At 38.6% G+C, this 24,339-nt stretch overlaps 1 protein-coding gene across 5 annotated transcripts in view; it reads right to left on the bottom strand.

The window, feature by feature from the left end:
- Positions 1–42: 42 nt before the first annotated feature.
- The window catches only part of LOC129767297 (myoneurin), a 28,677-nt gene continuing 4,380 nt past the window's right edge, over positions 43–24,339 (bottom strand). Inside the window, exons 1-7 of one of the 5 annotated variants that reach the window (XM_055768018.1) lie at positions 10,035–10,213; positions 9,141–9,767; positions 2,020–2,128; positions 1,867–1,963; positions 848–1,807; positions 495–783; positions 43–401 (exon numbers count right to left, since the gene is read on the bottom strand). In XM_055768018.1, coding sequence (XP_055623993.1) covers positions 253–401; positions 495–783; positions 848–1,807; positions 1,867–1,963; positions 2,020–2,128; positions 9,141–9,756 — 2,220 coding nt within the window. In that variant the 5' untranslated portion in view covers positions 9,757–9,767; positions 10,035–10,213 and the 3' untranslated portion in view covers positions 43–252. Of the gene's footprint in view, positions 402–494; positions 784–847; positions 1,808–1,866; positions 1,964–2,019; positions 2,129–8,198; positions 8,953–9,140; positions 9,768–10,034; positions 10,214–24,339 lie in introns of those variants that run through there. The other 4 variants (XM_055768015.1, XM_055768017.1, XM_055768016.1 and 1 more) reach the window with 4 other exon arrangements.

The following is a 24,339-nucleotide window of genomic DNA, read 5'->3' as shown; positions in this document are numbered from 1 at the left end:
TAGATACAAATATGAACTAAAAGAAATCATCATGTTCTTATTGTTTCTTCGGCAGTCACCAAAATATATTTAATTAAAGAGCACATTTCTTTATAATACAACTTATTTCAACCAACGTCTCCTAGTGCTACAAAACGTATGATTGGACATATCGGTATACAAAAATATTTCCTTCGTTTGGTTTCCATCGGAGATAATGCTATTTGAACCGAGAAACACACAACCTAGTCATGTTCGCTGGAATGCTCCTCTCTAGTCTGCTCCTCCTTGACTGTCCCCATCACCTTGTTGGGTGGGAGACAGGCTTTCCTGTCGGCCGTGTAAAGTTCGCATGTGCCGCAAAAGATTTGATTTCACGTTGAATCCTTTGTTACAGATGTCGCAGTAGAATGGTCGTTCACCTAGAATAAATAATAACGTGAGCTTTTAACTTATTGTTCTGACTGAAAATTACCCTATATTCCTATTATTATCCCAACATTTCGTCGACTTACCTGTGTGAGTTCGCTTGTGTATGATCATGCTGGCGTAGGAAGGAAAACTCTTGTTACACACGGTGCATATTTTCTCCTGCTGTTGTGCTGTGCTGCTTGCAACCGGGTATTGTTGTAAATCGGAAGTGGAGGATTTTGAGCTTCGTCTAGGGAAGGCTTTACTGTTGGACATGGCCAGCTCCGTTTCGGTGTGAGTACTCTGCACATGGCGAACCCACTCGGCCGGAGTCACAAAAAACATCGCGCACAAATCACATTTCAGAGCGGCCGTTATATCAGCTTCACCATCCTGGAAAAAAAATTGCTAATCATATAATAATGTTCGAGATTAGAAGAACCTCAATTTCACTCACATCATTCCGTCGCCGACGTTTGGATAAAGTGTATGGAGGGTCCGTGTGGCTCTCAATATGACGCACCCATTCTGCTGGCACGGTGAAAGTTTCACTGCACAACTCACAAGTCAACGGAGAATAAACTTGTTCCTCGGTGTTTTCAATACCGGCATTCGCATTAGAGGAATGATCATGCAATTCAACCTTCACCATCGATACCCTTTCTCTATCGGCGTCACTCATCTCTTCCGGATTCACATCAGTCCATTCAACCGGTTCTTCCTTGACATTTAGAAAGTTTAATTCCACCGGCATTTCTTGTGCTCCGGTAGTGGTGGATGTTGAGATGCTTTCCGCATTTGAAAATACACTAACCGGAGGAGATGTCTTTGGTGTGCTGTATGGTTGAGAAATTTGATTAACACTCTCCTGAAGTACCGCCGATTGGGATCGACTAGCACTGGAGGTGGGAAACGCTTCGTAGAGATGATCCGATCTGGATCGTTCACCAGGATCAATAGCGACGTCTTTTTTCACGTTGATAATCGGAGTGGAAGAACTTGCTGGCATTTGGGCAGTAATATGACCACCAACTACATAGTTCTTGTTTAGATTTGTTACTATTACTGGGCTGTCATGGGGAGTGGTCGGATGTTGCGCTATCCGTGGCTCCTGTAAAGGTATTCGATCCACCGACACCCGCTCGGTTCGATGTCGACTATGAGTTTCTTTCTGTGCACTATGGTCAGAACTTGCCACGGTATCTGGTGAGCTCTGGTTTCGCCAGAGACCCCGTATTTTGAGAACTTCTCCCCCACGCAACACTTCGTTCAATATATCAACCGAAACGGTAGACTCACCCGTATACATATACTGAATCAGCGTCTGGATTGCTCGTTTGGTGAGTTCGGGTGGAAGTACGATATAAGTCATTGCATTTGGTGGGGCAATGTTTTTCTCGAAAATATTGGCGAAATACTAGAATAAATCAATTGTTTATGAGTGTTTCTGTTTCGTGATACATTGAGTTTGCTTACCGTGCTGGATGTCCCCAATACTAACTTATGAGCTGGTATAGAAAAGTTCTCTTCGTTGTTACATGTTATCAGCATCACATCCGCATAACGTTCATTCCTTTAAAAAGAGACATTTTATCATTCTGTATGATAACAAGTATTCCAAATCATTACTTATACAAACAGGAGATCGAAGAATTGAGATTCTGCTGGTGGGAGTGCCATTTGAGCTGGTATTTTTCCGCGCCAGGTGTAGCTGACTGGTGTATATTGACCGCTTCTCCTAGAAAAAAATCAAAATTATTAATATATGCATTCAGTTTTGAGCTACATAGATAATCAACACACGTCGCACGCCATTGTTGAAGGGACTCATTATTTGACTTGAATGCATTCCAATTTTTTCGCATTTACTCTTATTATTATTATTTTTATACTAGCTGACCCGGCAAACTTCGTCTCGCAAAAAATTTATTTTTCGTTATCACATTCACGTTTTCTTACTAAGCGCACGTTCGTGGGTCCAATCGCAGAACTGTTTATTGATTGATGTTCTAATATACCCTTTAAAATTACCTTTTACTATAAAATTCGTGGTACTTCTACCAAAACTCGTCATTATAACACAGGGTCTTTCAGATTAAACGCTCACGCAACAAATTGTGATAACTTCTACAAAAGTGAACCGATTTTTATTTAAAAAAACAGAAATAAAGCTTATTTTAGGACATTTTCGATGTGAACACCTCTTTTTTCGATAACGCTTTTTAAAGGGTGAACAAAATTCTTCATGCACAACTCTAACATTACGACTTCGATGCTGTTGAAAATCCGAGTTATTTCTTCTTTAAGTTATGTTGGGCGTACAGTACGAAGAACATCGAATGCCATTTTCATGTATTTGCAGTGTTTGCCAAATGATCCACTCATTGAAAAAATCGCTTTCGTTGGTTCAAATATGATCTTTCAGGAAACATTTCCCCCAGCGGTATGTTTTTGTTGTTATGTGTTGCAAATCACGACACAAAAGAGAACGAGACAACTCTGCATCGGCTCGCACTTTATTGCACACCAGCATGCAAGCAAAGCTATCATATACGCTTTTGGTCAGAAAGCTTATTTTCTTCTTTGCCGCTAACATATGCATATCGATCTCTCCATGCATCATGAAACAGCAGGATCGTACGGATAGAGACGTCGGTTAATCGTTCGATTAATTCAAATAATCGAATATCTGAAATTATAATCGAGTAATTTCGTATCGAATAATTCAAAATCAAAATATGAATACATCGAATAATTGCCACTGTAATCGCGATTAATAAAAAAAAGGAATTTTTCTCAAGGTTGACGCATTTTTAGGGCTATATATTTTTTTAATCGAACATTTTTTTATCCATCCTTCTAACATCGACAACCCGATAGATCACGCGACCAGAATGACAACGTGATACGTGATTATTACAAAAATAAATATTCGTTCGATTAATCGAATATTGAAAAACAATTATTCGAATGAATCGAATATTGAAAAATTCCCCAACGATTAATCGATAATCGAATAAATGAAAAATTTAGACATCACTACGTACGGACCACGCAAAGCGAAAGATTCATATTCAGCTAATGTAGCAGATCCGGATTTTGAAGTCTCAGAGAGTGCAAACTATATGATTATTGAGCTCGATAGAGGCTAAGGGAGGGTAGCCAGATTATATTTTTCATTTTTAACGCCGCTATCCCTTGAAATATGTATATTCATATAGACCGCATAGTTTTACTAGCAACACCGCTCCAGTGAGAAGCAAAAACTCTCGCGTTTTATCTCTTTTCCCATTCGCTGCTCTCCGCAAATGGTGACTGAATGATGACGTAATTTTTCTTGTATCATTTATTGCTTTGCACTTTTCTGTGCAGTGGGTTTCGCTATAGTAAAATGGGACGATATATGCGGTTCAAACTTGTATGCAGGCTTCGAAAATGGTATGCGATGTTTGATACAGATCGGATATGCAATCAACAGTCTTCGTTCCTCTCTTAGTTTAATCACTAAATGTTACACAAGTGATTACTGACATTCATACAAGTATCTGAATGATCCTCTCATATTTGGTTATATGTTCGTGAGAGTTTACTTGCATGACACATTGTGTATCATTCGATTTTGATCGAAATCCAAACACGGTGTATTTGCCTCCGATGCTCTTTGTACGAAAACTCTTATCCGAGGATTTTTATCAATCCGTTGATAGACGTTGAGCTTGGGCTGGACGTTGATACTTTTGTTTGTTGCAATCGTCGTTCAAGTTCTTCCTTGATGATCAATTGTTCTGCAGGTTTCGCATCGCCCAGTGGTTTTTTTTCCTCCTGTTGTTCAGGTACTGCATCAATATCATCATCCACAAATTTGATCAAGTCAGAAACAAAAAGTCTTGATTAATTGTGTCGACCAGAATGATTATTCATATACGGGAACAAATCTGTATATAGGAAACGTCTTTCTGCAATCCTTCCAATCAGGGCTTCAAGTAGCTGCTTCGAAATTTCTGATGGTTGCTCCGATAGCTGTTCTAGCATATATTTCAATCTGACATCAGCTTCATAAAGAGTGCATTTATTCCGAAATAGCAGTTCAACAGCGACCAGAACTGGTTCGAGGGCATCAACCAATTCTTTTATCACTGTCAGTCATGTGTTTCGTTTTCAGATCGAGCAGCGATTTTTGAACGGAAGTTCGGAGGTCGTAGAATCGGCGCAACACTGCCAGTTGTGTTTTTTTTATCTTATTTGATCCTCGAGTAATATTTCAAAGCGGAATAAAGGCAAACGTGGCCAACGATGGCACGAAGTGGAAAAATAAACCGGATCTTTCGTCAACCAGTCGTTCAATGAACCTCCGTTCTTGTGGTAACATGAAGGCGAGTGGCCGAAGTCGTCGCTGAACCGTATAGAAACTGTCGAGAAAATCCGCTCGAGCATGTTACACCATACCGTAGGGAGGGTGTGGTGAAGTTGCCTATGATGTACGATTGTACGCATCGTGACCAACTTCACAACACAACGTGACAAAAGTAGATAGCCATCATAGTTAAATTGGTACGGTCAGCAGCGTAGTGAGGATAGACAGCGCCTCTGGCAAACTATGAAAATGGCGCACCAAAAATATCACTTTTCAAATTTATCACTATAATTACACTTAGGTGCATACTCTATCAAATTCCTTTTAAAAATCCTATTCAATTTGAACAAGAAAAGTGTCACCCCTATCTAGGTAATGGGACGACGAACGTGTTATTGCTTAAATAACTGTAAAACATAGCATATCACGGAGGGGCGCCCAGGCATCCGTAGCGAAAAAATCAAAAGGGTGTTGGTGTAAAGGGTGTGTCACATCAAATTGCATCACGGAAAAAACGCTGTAGAAATTTAATTTTTAGGAATTATATCTTCAGCTTTCGCTTATAATCAGATAAGAGTGTATAGATCACGTTGACCATGCTTCACTGTCAATTTTTCGTAAATTTGGAAAAATGTCGTCGAACGAAAAAGAGCGTCGTGAATTAATCTTGCGCACTCATTTCGAGAATCCGGAGTTGTCACATCGGGACATCGGTAAGATGCTGGGGATCGTCCAATCCACGGTCAACAGAGTACTAAAACGATACTTCGAGAACCTAACCATCGACCGGAAGGTGAAGAACGGCAAAAATGGATGCTCCGTCAGTGAGAAAAATCACAAGCGCGTAGTTAAGCAGTTTAGACGTGATCCGAGAAGTTCGGTCCGGGATGTCGCCAATAAGCTGAATTTATCAAGTTCATTCGTCCAGCGGACCAAGCAGCGGGAGGGCCTGCGTACATACAAGGTTCAGAAGGCTCCTAACCGCGACGAAAGGCAAAACATGGTGGGGAAGACGCGAGCCCGGAAGCTGTACACCGAAATGCTGACGAAGCCGCATTGCCTGGTAATGGACGACGAAACCTACATCAAAGCGGACTTTCGTCAGCTGCCGGGCCTGTTGTTCTTCTCCGCAGAGGACAAATTCAGCGTTCCAGAGGAGATTCGCAAGCAGAAACTATCCAAGTTTGCCAAAAAGTACATGGTGTGCCAAGCGATCTGCTCTTGCGGAAAGCGGAGCGCCCCCTTCGTGATGATCGGCACGGTAAACGGGCAGGTTTACCTTAAGGAATGCCTACAGAAGCGCTTACTGCCACTATTGAAGCAGCACGAGGGCCCGACCATCTTCTGGTCGGATCTATTCAAAGGACGTGTTGGAGTGGTACGAAGCCAACGGGGTCACCTTCGTGCCAAAGGAAATGAACCCGCCCAACGCGCCGGAGCTTCGCCCAATAGAGAAATATTGGGCGATTATGAAGCAGGCCCTCCGAAAGAACCCAAAAGTTGTCAAATCGGAGGCGGACTTCAAGAGAAAATGGATTTCTGTTAAAAAAAAACTACAAACTGACGTTGTACAGAACCTTATGGACGGGGTAAAGAGGAAGGTGCGAGCATACGGGCTTGGGCTCGAAGTATGAATAAAAAGAAAATGCCAAAAGTTGTTTAATAGTTTTTATTTTACTGTCTATAATTTTCAAAAGGATCGGTCTACTGGGTGAATTTCTACAGCGTTTTTTCCGTGATGCAATTTGATGTGACACACCCTTTAATATGATGGTGGGTGTTTCAATTTTTCGAAAATCAAAGAGAGGATATTGGTTTCATGTACGGAAAGAAGCAACTACTCATGATGGATGTCTTTTTACTCAATTGAAAGATGAAATATAATTCGGGGATAAAAATTGCTATTGAAAATTCTTGGATTTTTGCGCTCCAAAGGCTCAGTGCCCCCGGCAAATGTCGGGTTTGCCAACCGCTGGGTACGGTAAAGAAATTGAAAAGTTTAAAAAAAAGTCTTTGTAGTATTCCAAGTGAAAATATATGCAAATCGAAATTTCGCAGAAGCTAAAAACAGATTCTGCAATTGTCTATATGCAGAATACACTGAGCAGAATATGAGATTTATCGAAGATCCGGGTGACGTTGTAACGAAACCCACAAAATGTAAGATAGCGAAGAGTTATAAATAATATAGAGTTAAAATCATAAATCTATTTATAACTTGTAGGAGATTTTCAACCGTTCAACCCCGAGCGGTTCCCAATAAACGAGTTGAATTTCCAGAAGTTTGTTTCCTTTCGTTGCGGAAGCAAAAATAGAAGACAAGGAAAGTCGGAAAAAGAAGCTTTTGCGTTAAATGAGTTAATTAATGAAACGGCTACGGGAAGTAGAAGCAAAATCTCTGGAGGTGAAACGAAGCAAAGTTTGGAAAACGCACAGAAGGGAGCCAAAGGATTGCAGGAGCATTCTGTTAAAATCGTAACAGTTTCGTGAAATTGATCCAAATCCAATCCAAATCCATTTTGATCCAAAATCAAAATGAAAATGACTTCTGTACTAGTTCAAGTGTCCTTCAAGATAACTTTGAACTGTATTACTGGTATTAGTAAATCCATTTTTTAATCCTTAACTACTTCAGTCGTCGTTTAACTCAATTAAAAAACACAAACAATTCATTTATCGGAAGAAATCGGCAGACGTTGTAAAATTTCATCAACTGCCACTAAAGTACTAGTAGAGAATTTGATTGCTAGTCTACATCTGAAATTTTTCTAAAAAAACTGGAAAATCAGGGAATATCAGGGAATTTTTTTCGGGTTTTGAGTCGACACCCTGGTCTACTTGGTAATATAATGAGCTATCAGAATATGTTTAATCGTGAAGTCGACGAAGATATGATGTGTAGAAACTCTATGCTCGCGGTATTTTTGGAGAATCTGAGGCAAAGTTAAAAATGTGATCCGTCGTCAAGCAACCGGATATGCAATCATAATAAGCATTTATGAATATTGACATTAGACGACGGAAGAGCATCTGGGATGTTTTTTTTTTGGTGTCGTTCAAAAACGAAACAGCACGGTAGTACTCACCATCCAGCTGAGGAACAAATTCTTACAATTCCTGCGGTAGTTGTTCTGTTCCCCAAATTTTGACTGTCAACCGGAACAGTTTTCTGAGTTTTGAGTTGAGTTTTCATGCACTTGTTGTACAAAGTTCCGCAACAAGGTTTCCCTTATCAACTGCGCCTGTCAACGTTACATTAAAATTGCTTAAAATAGAAAGTTCACCGATGAATTATTTCAACTCCAGCTCCAACATTCTGCAAGAGATAATTTAATATGCATTCAAGTCGAATAACGATTCTCGTCTGTCGTGGCGTGTGTTGCATTGGGAAAACTGTTCAACGGAATTATTGAATGTAAAAAAGAGGGGAATTGTACACTCTAACAAAACGTACGATAAATATTAGCGGTTTCGTATTCTTGTGATACAGCGACAGTAATATTACTGGTAGCACTTTGACAAGCCTTCGAACTAGCCGCGACTAGTGTTACACTTTCGGAACTAGCAGTAGCGGGCACCGGCGAGCTATCTCTAACAATGATAGGGCTACTCCTCGATACCGCAACTTCCTTCACTCCCGCTGGATCACAGAGATCGAGAATGGCCGTCACAGCCTGTTGTGAAGAGGACGAGGACGAAGCATTGAGCGCTTCCACGTTGGGTTTGATGTCTAGTTCCTCCTCTTCCTCGGAAACATTGGAATTAAGAAAATCTAGCTCAGGTATGCTACATTCATTCTCCTCATCACTACTTTCATCACTCGCATCCGAAGATGTCTCCATCCATAATTTCAAAGTTGTACTCTTGGCTTGATGTGATACGTCTTTCGTGTGATCAAGTGTCGTTTGCGATAACCGATGAAAATCTGTGAATCCTCGCTTGCCCCACGTATCGTATTCGCTCGTGCTGAACAGTAAACATGGCCAACAGTATAGCTTCTGGTTTGCATCACATCCCGTCAACCAGTTATAGGTATCCAAATTCATTATATTTTGGCATTTCGCGTGCAGAATCGGCATCTGACTCAGCGGACGACCAGCTCTAACTATCTTTTGCTGACTATCTTTACTGAGCGACGCGAACGGAATTTTCGTCAATGTGCAGACAATGCAATGATATTCGGAGGAGTTTGCCATCGCGATTGGAAGCTGCATTCGAGAACAATAAAATAAATAGTTAGATCCTAAAGCAGTTCAGTGGCATCGAATGTCTCTCCTCGTCTTAATCACAACAGTTTTATGTGGGCCTCTAATGCGATTACCAATAGAAAAACAATCAACTATTCAGAAATAAAATAAGCTTAGAGAATCAAGTACATGCTCTTTCAGAAACATACTTGCGTTACAATCCGTATTTTCCGTACATTGCATATTTTGATCTTCTAAAGATTCCACTTCTACACCCGAATTGCTTATATCTTCCATACTAATTTGTTCTTCATCATTTCCATTGAGCTGTTCCTCCATCACTGCAATGTTTTTTGGCACTAAACGTTCTTTTGGCCGACTCGGAACCGACCGCTGAACAGGTGCATCTTCAGACAAAATTCGGCTTCCATTAGTTACATAGCAGTTATACTTTCCAGTATTGAAAATGTGACCTTCTTGATTTATGTGGGTTTTCACTGAATTGCTGAAGTTACTCAACCCATCAAAGCCTTTATATCCCCAGGTGTCCGTTGGATCAGTCGTGAATATGTAACATGGCCAGCAGAATAACTTGTTCTGTATTTCGCACCCCGTGAGCCAATCGTAGCGGGAATAATTATCCTTCTTGAATCGTCTTGTAAAGACTTTCCCCTTGTAACGACATTCTTTCGCGAGACATGGAAGTGCAGGCGTCGGTCGTCCTCGACTTATAATGCTAGAGATTATCTTCATGCTCATCTTGTCTTCGGGGCATCGCCTTAGCAAGCATATCGCACAGTGATATCCGGAAATATTACGTTCCATTTTGCAGTGAGCTGTTGAGTTAAAACATGATGATAGTGACATTCATTTTTTGGGGGCGAATATAATGATAAGTATCAACAAAACTTAAATTCCCTTTGTTCGGCGTTTCGTTGATATTCCGTTTTATCAGTAATAAGCATATCGAAACAACGATTTAGACTCTATTCGCAAAAAAGGCATCCACAAAATGTTGCTGATTAGACGAGTGAAAGCCATCAATTATTGATTTTTCTAACGCGTATCAGATAGCTAGTATACGCTATAAATTTTTTTCTTACTTATACAATCAAGCCGATGAGTTTTCTTTTATTCAACACAACTTTGTTATTCACTCAATTTTCACAACATAACTAGAACGATTTTTCTTCAATAAATGCGTTAAAATTTACTTTTTAGATTGGGGAGCGATGTATCCCTCTCGCGTAGTGGAATAAGGAAACAGCGTTTGACTTCTGGCAGATAGTTGATCCATCAATACAATGTTGTCTAAAAAAGTGTTTGTTATGAAAATCCCGTCAATGAAAAACACACTGCATTGCATTTTTTTAACACTGATCGTAAAAGATGTAAGGGGTTGTCCACATACCACGTGGACAGAAAAAGCATGATTTTAGACACCCCCCTCCCCCTCCGTGGACAAGCGTGGACATTTCTTATACCCCTCCCCCTGTTGTCCACGTGGACATTCCTCCGGTTTTGAGCAAAAAATCAAGAAATTCTATTTTTTCGCTTAAATTTCATTTCAAGTTTGTTTCTATTTTCTATTCCATATGTTTAATGATAAAAATTATAGCCTTACCAATGGTAACGATTTGTCTTGAAATCTTCGATGTTTTTCAACATTGTCCGGGAGCTCATTATTTTCTTCCGAATTCCATCCACGTTATCTTCATATCCATTTTAAAATACCCTTTGTGAGCTTATTCTCGAGTATTTTTATTAAAGCTGGCTGGCTGTTTGAGTTTTCAAAAAATCAGACAATGAAATCAACCACTTTGTTTGAAAACAGAATTTTCTCGTCTAAACATCAATAACTTTCGCTTTTACAGGTTCGGTAGTGCCTGATGGCTATAATGAACCTAGTAAAACAAAACATCTGCAATATCATCGTGATCGATGATTCCGTTGACCTACAACCCTTAATTGTTAAATCATGCTGAATATTGTCCATAAAAATTCATGCCGAATCTAAGGAAAAAACCCAAAGCATATTTTTGTAGGCATACATCTTTTCGATCATAGATGCACCGTTTTTTCCTGAATATTTCAGCATCCTTCATGCAACTTGAGAATTCCATCCTCTCAGAACTTATGCTATACAGTATGTTGAAGTTCTTACAAGAATCTTAACAGTTAATAATATGAAGATGCAATGTCTGGTGTGTAAGGCGGGTGGAGTTTTAGAAGTGCCCTAGAAGCGTTCTGGATCGTTGATTTTCATACGTTCAGCTGCTAGCAGTACTTGTTGGAATTCATCGAAACTAGTTGAAGTAGTTGAGTTGGAATTCATCGAAACTAGCAGTAGGTAAAAGCTCAGGATACATATTTTCTTCCAGTCCTACCAGACCCAGCCATAACTTTCGTCAAGCGAAAACCTGCTTCGGAGTTCCATTCACTTGCCAAGATTTTTTTTAACTCAACATCCTTGTAAATGATTTGCCCTTTACAATTCGCTACAAATATGTATTTTCGTCGCGTTTATGAAACGAATCGCAGATTGAGATAAGTCCCTTCAAGTGTTTTTCGGTAAAATAAACCCTTATTCCTGAATCCGGTCGAATTTGAAATTAGCACAATGTTGCGTTCTTTAAGAGGGTATTCTAGTCTAAAAATTTGAAAAAAAAAATCTTTTTTTTTTCTTCATATTTCTCTAATTCAGACATTTAAGGGTGCTCATACACTGTTTGACCGAAGCCAAATATTTGACTCTTTTTGACAGATAAAATTTGGTCAACGTGTACTGATCAAATATATTCTACACAAAACACGACAAGCAAATATTCAATTATTGGATGCCTAAAATATTTTTTCAGTCTGTTCTTCGAACCTGTCGGTACATGGTTAGGTTACCTTGGATATTTCAGTTGATTTTTTTGCATGTTCGGTGTTTGATATTGTTTACTACTGTTTAAAATTGAAGAGTGGCAAACAAAATATTGTTTGTACAAATATCAAATCAAACCTTATCTGTCAAAAAATATCAAATATTTGACCTCCGGGCAAACAGTGTACGGCCACCTTAAGAATATACCATAGAAGAGACTTTTTGAAAATCTCATTATTTACCAAGCTATAGCCATTTTAGTGATGCGATATCTTATCTAGAACGGCCATAACAATTAACTACAAACGCGTTTTTCTCGAAATATGTTTTTCAAACTGGTTTACACGATATCTCAAGTTCTACTTATCCGATCTATGTTTATATGAATACAATCTGTATGTATCTTTCTTGCAACTTGCACTGTGATCACGCGTATTCTAGAGCTTACCACTCAGAATGCATTCAAGGCGTGTTATTTGGCATAGAAATCTCAACTAAGTACTAATAAAAATGACGCAAGTAATACTACGTTGAGACGGCGAAGTTCGTGCCATTGAAGAAGAAGAAGAAGAATGTATCTTTCTATCGCATGAACCTATAAAAAATCATAATTTCGTAACTTTACTATTTAAAAAAAACAAGAAACTTGAAAAAAAAAGTTTTGAACAGCATTTTTCCTTCAAATTTCCGCCATTTTATCAAAAAACACATTTTTGACTTGTCCGAGGTTCATACGATAGTGTCATCTTTACTGATTCAGAATCTGTTCGATTTGTTTGTTTCAGAGATCCAGAAGTGCTGGAATCTTGTACGCCATGGCACAACTTTTTTTTTGAACCCCCTCACTCGATCAGCTTCTAATTATGGATATATATTTTTCCGTTCAATTTTTGTTTTATTGATATAACAAATAGTGATATAATGGATGGTAAAAATATTCTTTGTTTTACTTTTTCGGACCTCGAACAAACGTCCGAAATTCGTGTCTCTATCCCCCTTAATCTGATCGAATCAAATCCTATCGGATTGTACAAATATTGTAACCTTGAAATGCAGAATGCAAAAGTTTATTTCGTTCGGATTGCGATTTGTCAAATCCGATCGGGTTCCGTAATATGGGTTAATATGTAGTCCATGCATTGCCCCATGCCCTCTATTACCGGTTGGAATAAATTGGATCCTAGTTCATGTGCGTTACCTTCAGAATATTCATTTCAGGAAAGAGGTTCAGTCATATGAAAAAATATGGATGTTTGACCGAGCAGCACTCTCAGGCAGTTCAGTATTTTTATTGATGAATACTGAGCACTCAGGGCGGGCGTGAAGTTCAAAAAATCGTGTAAATACAAAACAGATCTCATTCAATTTTGACTTCTAACTTGAATGTTCTACTTTCAAAAATACTTAACGTTTCCACGTGGACAATATCAAAACCCCCTCCTCCCTTACCGTGGACAAGCGTGGACATTTTCGTAACCCCTACCCCCTCTAAAGTTGTCCACATGGTATGTGGACAGCCCCTAATGGACAAATAATCATGATAAATTATTATCTATTAGTTCAATAAATTCAATCACTTCGGTCGATAGCACACTTTCCATTATTTTACCATCAGTATTGTCATATTTTGGAGCAATGAATGCTCAGAACACAAACCGCAATCAACGCCTATGGTTGGAAATGGGAGCTCTCAAAACAGAATACATACAGTAAATCAAGCAATAAATTGGGGATAACGACCTCGTCTTGATTCGAGCGGTGTTTGATGTTTTTGCCTGATAGATCAGAGCAAGGCGTTATGCTAAAGTGGACCGCAATGTCAAAATTGCTGTCCGGCCATTGCTCGTGAAAAAACAAATTTGTTTACAAAACAAATCGTATCTTTTGGTGACAAATGCATTCGTTGGCAAAATAGCTTCTCGCGCTTTACACTTATGACAGACATACAGCTGTACTACCGTTGTACTTCGAAAATTGTATGTCTGTCACCATGTACAGCGCTAGAACCATGCAGGCAACTCGGTACAATCGCTGTACCTGTACCGACCTATTTTACCGCTGTACATGGCTACAGCTGTACTGTGCGCAGCGCCATAGACGGTTAGTGGTGGGTAGAATGAACAAACCGATCAAAACACTTGGAAAACGTTCTTTTCATTGACTTTCTCTTGAGTTATTAACTTATATCTTAAACTTGTTTGTTATGTTTGATAGTTTGAACGCTAAATAAAAACCTTTTTCATTGAAATATGTGGCGAAAATCGGAAAAAAATCTGATTGTCAGTTTGACATGCGGTACAATGTACAACCAAAGTATGTCTGTCATGGTACGATGGTACCTGTACAACACTGTAACGTACAACGTTAGTACAGCTGTATGTCTGTCCATGATATTACTGTCGGATCATAACAGTGCAGAAGGATATTTTTAGTATATCTTTTCGCTTCAAGCTTCGCAATCAATGCCTTCCTTTCCAAGCAAAATGTACTTCTGTTTGGCTCCCATCAACGGGGAAAACAATACTATCAGCTTACGGCGATGGTGACAAGAAATAACTCTGATTGTGGGTCCACTGATTTCGTTCGGGGAGGAGGAGGAAGGAAAGGGATCCGGAAAGGGCCGTTACAAGTAATTGGCTAGAGCAAAAGGAGGTTGTGCACTATTTTTCACGAATATATATTTGCTTATTTTTTCCTTCAGTTATTTTCCTCAGCGAATTGATATTAAACCATAACCACACACCCAAACAAAAAGTAAAAAATTCTTAAAGTTACGTCCCCAGCAAACATTAAATCGCATATCAAGCGTATATATAACATCATATGCCCTAAAATTTGGTTGGCATATAATGCGCCTAACTGGCATATGCATGCAAAAGTGGAGGCCATATACCTACATGGCAAATGCTTACCGAATTTGGATGAATATGCAACTTTGACAGGCTATAATAGCGATTATGTTGAAATTGAATTGCGATCTAATATGAATATATTCATGAATTGTCAAAGCACCAAATACGACTTTTGCCATACTTATATACGATTTATTACAGACATGGAAAAAAAACAAATGGCGCAAAATATTTTCGTGAAATGTTTATTATAGCCTCACGAATCGCCATTTTTATATATGAATATTTATGTTTGTAGAAATAATAATTGTTTGATTGACTTGTGTTGGGAGTGGAATATGAATGTTTCAAATGGCACAGATTGATGTTTAGTGAAAACTGCTCCGATGTGGGTTCGAACTCCTGTCGTCTGGATTATCATCCACCAGCTATCTCGCGCGGCTATCTGAAATTTAATCCAACAGCGGTTAAAACTTTCAAATGCATTAGCATTTCATTGACATTTCAGTATGATGTAATATGATCTACGCATATGATGCGGATTAAATATATTTTATGACAATGTACATCATAAAATTGATGTTTATTATACCGAATTGCGACTTAATTTGATAATGGTATATAAAATCGAGTTTTTACATTTTATGCGATTTCAAATATGCACGATACATACTTGAATTGATATTATATGCGATTATGATTTATTCGGATTTCTTGTAAGACTTGGCACGTGCAAAATTATATGATTTAATGTTTGCTGGGTATATTACGCTGATGCAGTTTGTGTGTCGTATAAGTGTATAATTTAAATCGATTCATTACTGTAGTAAATCGTGTTGCATGCTGAAGAAAATCATGAAACAGTAAATCATATTAGATCCTAATAAAGAACATATTACATCATATTGAAATGTCAATGAAATGCTGATGCACTCGAAAGTTTTAACCGCTGTTCAATTAAATTTCAGATAGCCGCGCGAGATAGTTGGTAGATGATAATCCAGACGACCGGAGTTCGAACCCACATCGGAGCAGTTTTCACCAAACATCAATCTGTGCCATTTTAAACATTCATATTCCACTCCCAACACAAGTCAATCAAACAATGATTATTTTTACAAACATAAATACTCATATATAAAAAATGCGATTCGTGAGGCTATAATAAACATTTCACGAAAATATTTTGCGCCATTTGTTTTTTTTTCATGTCTGTAATAAATCGTATATGAGTATGGCAAAAGTCGTATTTGGTGCTTTGACAATTCATGAATATATTCATATTAGATCGCAATTCAATTTCAACATAATCGCTATTATAGCCGGCCAAAGTTGCATATTCATCCAAACAAAGTCGGTAAGCATTTTCCATGTATGTATATGACCTCCACTTTTGCATGCATATGCCAGTTAGGCGCATTATATGCCAACCAAATTTTAGGGCATATGATGTTATAAATACGCTTGTTATGCGATTTAATGTTTGCTGGGTCTCGCTACTCCTCCCACGTCATGTCCTGAAAGTGTCAAGAACAAAACACCTATCGTTCAGCATCTTGGATCAGAGTAGCAGCATTTCTTAGACCCCTCCCCAGTAAACACATATTACAGGTCTTATTGATTATTTTTGCAGGTTTTTTCTATCAGTTCCATTCTTAAACGTTTAAGGATAAACCAAGTATAAGATCAATCCGATTGGAAATGAGATTTGAATAGCTTCCTCAAGCCGGGTTTAGACGTTATCAGTTATTCTATTGCGAGTAAACGTCGAACGAACGAAGAATTACGAACGTATCCATACCACGAAATTTGACATTTGAATCGTATGTATGCTGTACACACTGTACATTTGTCATCGCAAATATAAACAAACACACCAGCAAACCACCTCGTTCGTGAACCCGAAACCCTTTTTTTGCTATTACAGAGTCAGTTTGGAACTAAGGGGCTGTCCACATACCACGTGGACAAAAAAAAGCATGATTTTCGACACTCCTCTCCCCCACCGTGGACAGGCGTGGACATTCCTTATACCCCTCCCCCTATTGTCCACGTGGATATCCCCCCAGTTTTTGGAAATAAAATCAAAAAAATTCTATATTTTCTGCTTAAATTTCATTTCAAGTTTGTTTCTATTTCCTATTACATGTTTTTATTGATAAAAATGATAGTCTTATTAATAGTAACGATTTGTTTCAAATTCTTGGATTTATTTCAAGCTTATCCGGGAAGCTCATTATCACTTGTGAATCTACTCTCGAATATTTTCATTAAAGCTGGTTGGTTATTTGAGTATCAAAAAATCAAACATTGAAATCAAGCGCTTTGTTTGAGAACAGTTATTGGTATATATCTAAGAAATTCGTCAAAACAATACAAAAGTGATATAAATAAAAAAAAACGATGTTGATCTAATCGCACTGTTCGAATTGTAAAAAATGTTTGATGTCGGATTTGAAATTAGCACAATGTTGCATTCTTGAATCTGATCGAGTCAAATCCTATCGGATTTCGTGAATGTTGCAGCCTTGGATGGCAGAATGTGAAAATTGATCTTGATCGTTCGGATTGGGATGTGTCAAATTCGATCGGGTTCTGAAGTATGGGTTGATGTGTACCCATGCTTCACCAGGTGGTTTACCCATGCTCAAAAACGGTGGTTTTAGACAGCTGTAGCGAATAATGTTCCGCGTATCGAGGATTAATCTTGGTACGTGTCTCGATTTGAATATCATCAGTAGCAGTATGGACTTTCCAGACGTGGGGTTTCCTTTGTAATAGGAGCGTATTACAAAAATTACCAGATATCAATAAAGAAAAACATCATTGAATGAAACAGATTTTCGGAGTTATGGCTCGTAAACCCATGGAAAAATTTGTTGTTCGTTTCAATTTTCGAAAAACCTCGAGAAATAAAAACAAAGCGGTTTTGTCATCAAGGGTTAAAAGCTGAATTGAAATCCGAACTTAAGTCGTGATTTTTAATACTACAAAAAATCCAACATGCTTTGTGTCTTTCGGTGTCTTCATCCTGATGGAATTCATGGTCCTCTATTAAGGATTGGAATAAATTGATCGATTCCAGTTCATGTGCGTTTCTTACACATGATACATTTCAGGGAAGAAGTTCAGCCATATGAAAAAATATGGATGTTTGAGTAATCAGGGCTGGTGTAATGTTTAAAAAATCTTTTAAATACAAAGCAAAACTCATTCAATTTTGAGTATTAACATGAATGTTTTACTCTAAAAAATGGTTAACGTGTCCACGTGGATATTATCTAAACCCCCTCTCCCCTCATCGTGGACAAGCGTGGACATTTTCGTAACCCCTACCCCCTTAAAGTTGTCCACGTGGTATGTGGACAGCCACTAACCCTGTTTTAAAAATGTTTGCTATTAAAGCCGGGTTCAGACAGTGCGAGTAAGCATACAAGTCGGACTAGTCAGTTACAGCAGTGCAGCTACTTACACCGTGTGAACACATCATGCCAGTTCTTGTCATGCGAGATCCGGCGTGCGAGCTACTTCAAAGTTTTTATGATTTTACTCGCACCAAATGTAAAGAAATGTCTTTATTTTTAAGATATTTGAAAATATGCGAAGATATTCATAGACTTGAAAATTATTGGAAAAACAAAAAAAACCTCATAGTTTCTAAACGAAATCGTTGTTATTTTGTTTTGCACGCTGGCGGGGCACGCTTTCTTTTCGAGACAGTTTTCTTGAGAATCTCTAATATAGAATCATTATCAGGCACAATTTTCATTCAAAATTCACTCACAACTTGCAAAAAAAGTATTGTTCTAAGGGTGGGTTTAGACTAGTGATATATTCGTGTGAAGAAATATGATGAGATTTATAGAAATCGCATCAACCGTTTACACTAGTGCGAACTTATATAATGAATATATTCATAGTTTCGGTGAATTTATTCACCTGAAGCCGAACTGCATCCAACTTTAGTGATTTCTCACCAGCGTTTACATATGCCTGAATTTATTCTATACATTCTATACGTATATACCTCGATGAAGTATATCCCGATGTATGTAGATGTATTCTCACCCGTTTACATCTATTTTCGGTTGGATATATCCATCTATAGCTATAGATCTCCCTAATGTAAACCCGCCATAAGAAACAGAATACATATTCGATTTAAAAAAGTACATTTTCTTTCATTCTTTCTTTCAATTTTAGACGCGTATTTGTTCCACCTGCAAATCTACTATCACTTTCATTTCACAAATTGGTACACGAAGCTGCTGGCAAGTCGAAATAAATAAAATTAAAAAAAAATCTTTCAGACTGCCATTTCTAGCATCACATCCAAATCCATTTTTTGTGTCTCAAAATTTAGTAATCATTTGTTTGTATTGCTTAAATTATTGATTGATTTTTCTAATTCAATTGAAATCGCCATATTTGCTGTGTAAGTAAAGAATTTGAACACACGCTATGTAATGTAAGGCACCTTGGTTATGATGGGTGTGTTAGGGAATATATATCGGTGCAAACGAAAGTTCCCCCTATTTTGACGTAATGCTGTTTCCCCTAAGCATCTTGGTTTTGAAGTCTGTGTTGGGGAAACCGTAAAACGGGCCAATAAAAACGTGGCAGTTAGGGCGTTTAGATAGCGCTTAACATTTTGCAGTTATTTAATTGCTTATAGTTTGTTTTGAAGGGGAGCTCACGTACATTCTGATAGTACAGAAAGTCAACGCTGGTGTTTAATAGCTAGCAGATTTTTCTCGATCCTCACTCGTCGAGCTAAAACAGTGAAATTGATCAGACACCTCACGTGTTCCAGCAAGTAAACCCAGCAAACATTAAATCGTATAATTTTGCACGTGCCAAGTCTTACAAGAAATCCGAATAAATCATAATCGCATATAATATCAATTCAAGTATGTATCGTGCATATTTGAAATCGCATAAAATGTAAAAACTCGATTTTATATACCATTATCAAATTAAGTCGCAATTCGGTATAATAAAGATCAATTTTATGATGTACATTGTCGTAAAATATATTTAATCCGCATCATATGCGTATATTAAGCTGATGCAGTTTGTGTGTCGTATAAGCGTATAATTTGAATCGATTCAGTACTGTAGTAAATCGTGTTGCATGCTGAAGAAAATCATGAAACAGTGAATCATATTAGATCCTAATAAAGAGCATATTACATCATACTGAAATGTCAATGAAATGCTAATGCACTTGAAAGTTTTAACCGCTGTTGGATTAAATTTCAGATAGCCGCGCGAGATAGCTGGTGGATGATAATCCAGACGACAGGAGTTCGAACCCACATCGGAGCAGTTTTCACTAAACATCAATCTGTGCCATTTTAAACATTCATATTCCACTCCCAACACAAGTCAATCAAACAATTATTATTTTTACAAACATAAATACTCATATATAAAAATGGCGATTCGTGAGGCTATAATAAATATTTCACGAAAATATTTTGCTTGTTTTTTTTCTATGTCTGTAATAAATCGTATATGAGTGTGACAAAAGTCGTATTTGGTGCTTTGACAATTCATGAATATATTCATATTAGATCGCAATTCAATTCCAACATAATCGCTATTAAAGCCGGTCAAAGTTGTATATTCATCCAAACAAATTCGGTAAGCATTTGCCATGTATGTATAATTCGGTAAGCATTTGCCATGTATGTACTTTTGCATGCATATGCCAGTTAGGCGCATTATATGCCAACCAAATTTTAGGGCATATGATGTTATATATACGCATGTTATGCGATTTAATGTTTGCTAGGAGATCTTTATAAAAAGATCGATCTTGTCGAATCGATCCTCTAAACGGCGTGAAGATCGATCCACTGATTAAATCGGAACCAAAGAATCGACCTTTGAAAAATCAAAAGTTTTTTTTCCAATTTATCTGCTTACATAGGTGTGTAGTGTTTTCTTTAGACATGGAATAAAAATTTTTATTTCATATATTGTTTTGTTCCTCAGTAAGAAGACCACAAAAAGTCCAGAGAAAACCAGGGCATTTATTTTGCGACGTCATGGAGTAATGGAGTAAATAAAAATTGTGAATGAAAATTATTTTTCCCAAATCAAATTAGTACTCTATGTAAATGAATATCACTTTTGCTTACAAGTAGTGAAAAAATATCATACAAAAATTATGTCTAAAGGTAATTTTATATTATAATGGTAAATTTTGGTGAGAATATCTGAAAGTTCATAGAAAATAGTTTAAATTAGGGTCAGAACAACGTACTTCTAGTAGGTAAATAACGCCAAGAAAAAAATTTCATACACATTTTAGCAATTTAAAACTGCCTTAGAGCCGACTAATCTGATAGAGAATAGTTGTCGTCATACAAACTAATGTCGTATCCAGATGTCGACACCATTCCACCGTCAACGCGAATTGGAGACTTGCTGCATGCTTATTAAGTGCGATTCACATACAACATCCACGTCACGTTCACGTCCCGGCACGTCACGTTACGTCAGTTATTCTACCATGCAATTCTTATGAAAACATTCACATACACCGGCGGCATAACAACCCGTCAGCGACCGTTCATCGAATACGACCGGCAGGATTTGTAAATAAATCATTCGTTTGACACTTGACGTGACGGTGCTGCTGCAAGAATAGACTGCATGTGTGAATTAGTCGAGACGGTGACGGAACGTGGACGTTCTTTTCCGTAACGTTCTTCGTGAATCGCACATTCGCGTGAGTCTTATGGCGGGTTTACATCAGGGAGATCTATAGCTATAGATGGATTTATTCACGCGAAAATAGATGTGGAAATATATTAGGCTGTCAAAAAAGTCCTGCGGTATTTCCGCGAGGTGTCGTTGTAAGCGCGTAGTTCTAGTTGTATTCATTGTATCGAGTCATACTATAGCTTGTTGGAAAGGTTTTTTTTGCGCGCTATAATATAGTCCTTGACAGATATTTGTTTGGTTAAGTCGTTCGTGAGTTATAGTGTCGCAAATATGGAACAAAATAAAGAGAAAATCCGACATATTTTACAGTACTACTATGACAAAGGCAAAAATGCATCTCAAGCTGCCAATAAAATTTGTGCAGTTTATGGACCCGATACAGTTTCCATTTCCACCGCACAACGATGGTTTCAACGTTTTCGTTCTGGTCGTCGAAGATGCGCCACACTCCGGAAGGCCTGTCGTCGAAAATTGCGACAAAATCGCTGAATTAGCCGAGAAAGACCGGCATAGTAGCAGCCGTAGCATTGGCCAAGAGCTGGGGATAAGTCATCAAACCGTTATTAACCATTTGAAGAAGCTTGGATTCACAAAGAAGCTCGATGTATGGGCGCCACACACGTTGACGCAAAAAAAAAATCTTTGACCGTATCGACGCATGTGAATCGCTGCTGAATCTACTAAATCGACCCGTTTCTGAAGCGGATGGTGACTGGCGATGAAAAGTGGGTCACTTACGACAACGTGAAGCGCAAACGGTCGTGGTCGAAGCCCGCTGAAGCGGCTCAGACGGTGGCCAAGCCCTCATTAACGGCCAGGAAGGTTCTGCTGTGTGTTTGGTGGGATTGTCAAGGAATAATCTATTATGAGCTGCTTCCCTATGGCCAAACGCTCAATTCGGACCTGTACTGCCAACAACTGGACCGCTTGAAGGTAGCACTCATGAAGAAGAGGCCATCTTTGATAAACAGAGGCCGCACTGTCTTCCATCAGGACAACGCCAGGCCATACACTTCTTTGGTGACGCGCCAGAAGCTCCGGGAGCTCGGATGGGAGGTTCTTTTGCATCCGCCGTATAGTCCGGACCTTGCACCAAGTGACTACTACCTGTTTTTGTCCATGGCGAACGAGCTAGGTAGTCAGAAGTTAGCCACAAAAGAGGCCTGTGAAAATTGGCTATCTGAGTTTTTTTGCCAATAAGGAAGCGAGCTTCTATAACAGGGGTATTATGAAGTTGGCATCTCGTTGGAAACAAGTCATCGAACAAAACGGCGCATATTTGACTTAAAACAGATGATTGTAACTAATTTTATGAACAATGAAAATTCAAAAAAAATACTGCAGGACTTTTTTGACAGCCTAATATATGATACATTTCTTCGAGGTATATATAACCACTTTGAATAGAAAAAAATCAGGCATATGTGAACGCTGGTGAATTTCTCACTGGTTTCTATAAATCTCATAATATTTCTCCACATGAATATATCCCTAGTCTAAACCCACCGTTAGTGTAGCTACGATGAGAAGAGTTGTTGTCTGCGATCGACAGCGCGAAAGAGGAGTAAGTATCAAAAAAAAGTTAGTATCCTTTTCTATCCCTATCCTTGTCCCCATCGAAATCACTCCCTCTCATTCTAAATGCAATGTGTGGTGCATGACGCATCTACAAACAGCGGCAAAACCCGAAATACAGCATAGAATGCAACGTATACCAATTCCATCCTTTGGGAAGTATCGCGAATAAATCCATCCAGTGCTTAGAAGTTATCCAAGTATTTTTAACAGTTGTAGCAGTCGTTCACAACTGTCTGGAGCAATAACTCTGCCGTCACTGAACTCATCAACTCATATGAGGAACCGCGCGTATGAAACAATGGACTGGTTTGAAGAAATGAGATCACGACTATGAATGGGGTGACAAGTACCGTCATTCAAAAGGATAGGACATTATTGGGTACTTTCGTATTAGCGTATTAGCTGAAACACAATAAATGATATATTTCAAAGCAAAACTTAACCGGGCAAACGTATGCCGTCCGACGCTCGCTAACGCCTAACTAAAGGATCGTCTCCTATGTTTCAAACTAACCGGGCAATCGATGGAACACAGGTTTGTTTGCGAAAGGCCGCCGCTTCCGACGGCGGGTCGGCGTACGCATTTTCGTAGCACAAAGCACTGCATACAACAAGGCAACAATAATACAAATAATATTTGAATGCCAGTGCGAACAATAAAAATGTTACCTATTGTATTTCGGCTCCGGTGACGCTAATACGAAAGTACCCATTATTGTGCTCGGTCTATCAGCATTGTTCCCATTTGTCCATTATATGTAGTCTTTCTTTCTATTGATGACCGTCTCCGGAAGTAGAAGTGCGCGTCGTATAAAGTAAATGTCCTTAATTCAAATATGCAGATAAGTGTAGCTATAGAAATGTTAAGTGTTGTTTGTTTAATAGGTTTTGTTAAAAGTTCACGTCGTGTAAATTGTGAACATCGTAAATATAAAAAAATTAAAAATAATCTAATGGATGAAATTGCGACGACACGGTGGTTAACGCCGGCTGGTCAGGTCCGACTAGTGGGCCTTTTCTTTGTTTATTTATTTACGTAGACGCCAGGAGACAAAGAAGGCCACAGCACGAAGAGGCCCTGCAGAAGAGACGACCAACGATACCCAGCCAGGAATCAAAAGCAGCTATCGAGCAAACCGAGGTTCCCACCCATTCGGAAAATCGGAGCAAGGCCAGACCAGAACGCAAGTATCGTGTGCTGTAAAACCCCACCCTCGAAATTTAAAATACGTTACTGTTTTCTTATGTATTATTCCCTGGTGAACAAACAACGCTGAACATTCCAGTTTTCTTTCGTCCGTTGTTCCGGGCTCGTAAAGGTAGCCGTCACTTCTCGTTGTTTCGGTATCATTGGTGTTCTCGTTTTCAACGAAG

Source organism: Toxorhynchites rutilus, chromosome 2, assembly GCF_029784135.1.
Source record: "Toxorhynchites rutilus septentrionalis strain SRP chromosome 2, ASM2978413v1, whole genome shotgun sequence".
NCBI classification, from domain to species: Eukaryota; Metazoa; Arthropoda; class Insecta; order Diptera; family Culicidae; genus Toxorhynchites; species Toxorhynchites rutilus.
This window is presented reverse-complemented; position numbering and strand designations above follow the sequence as displayed.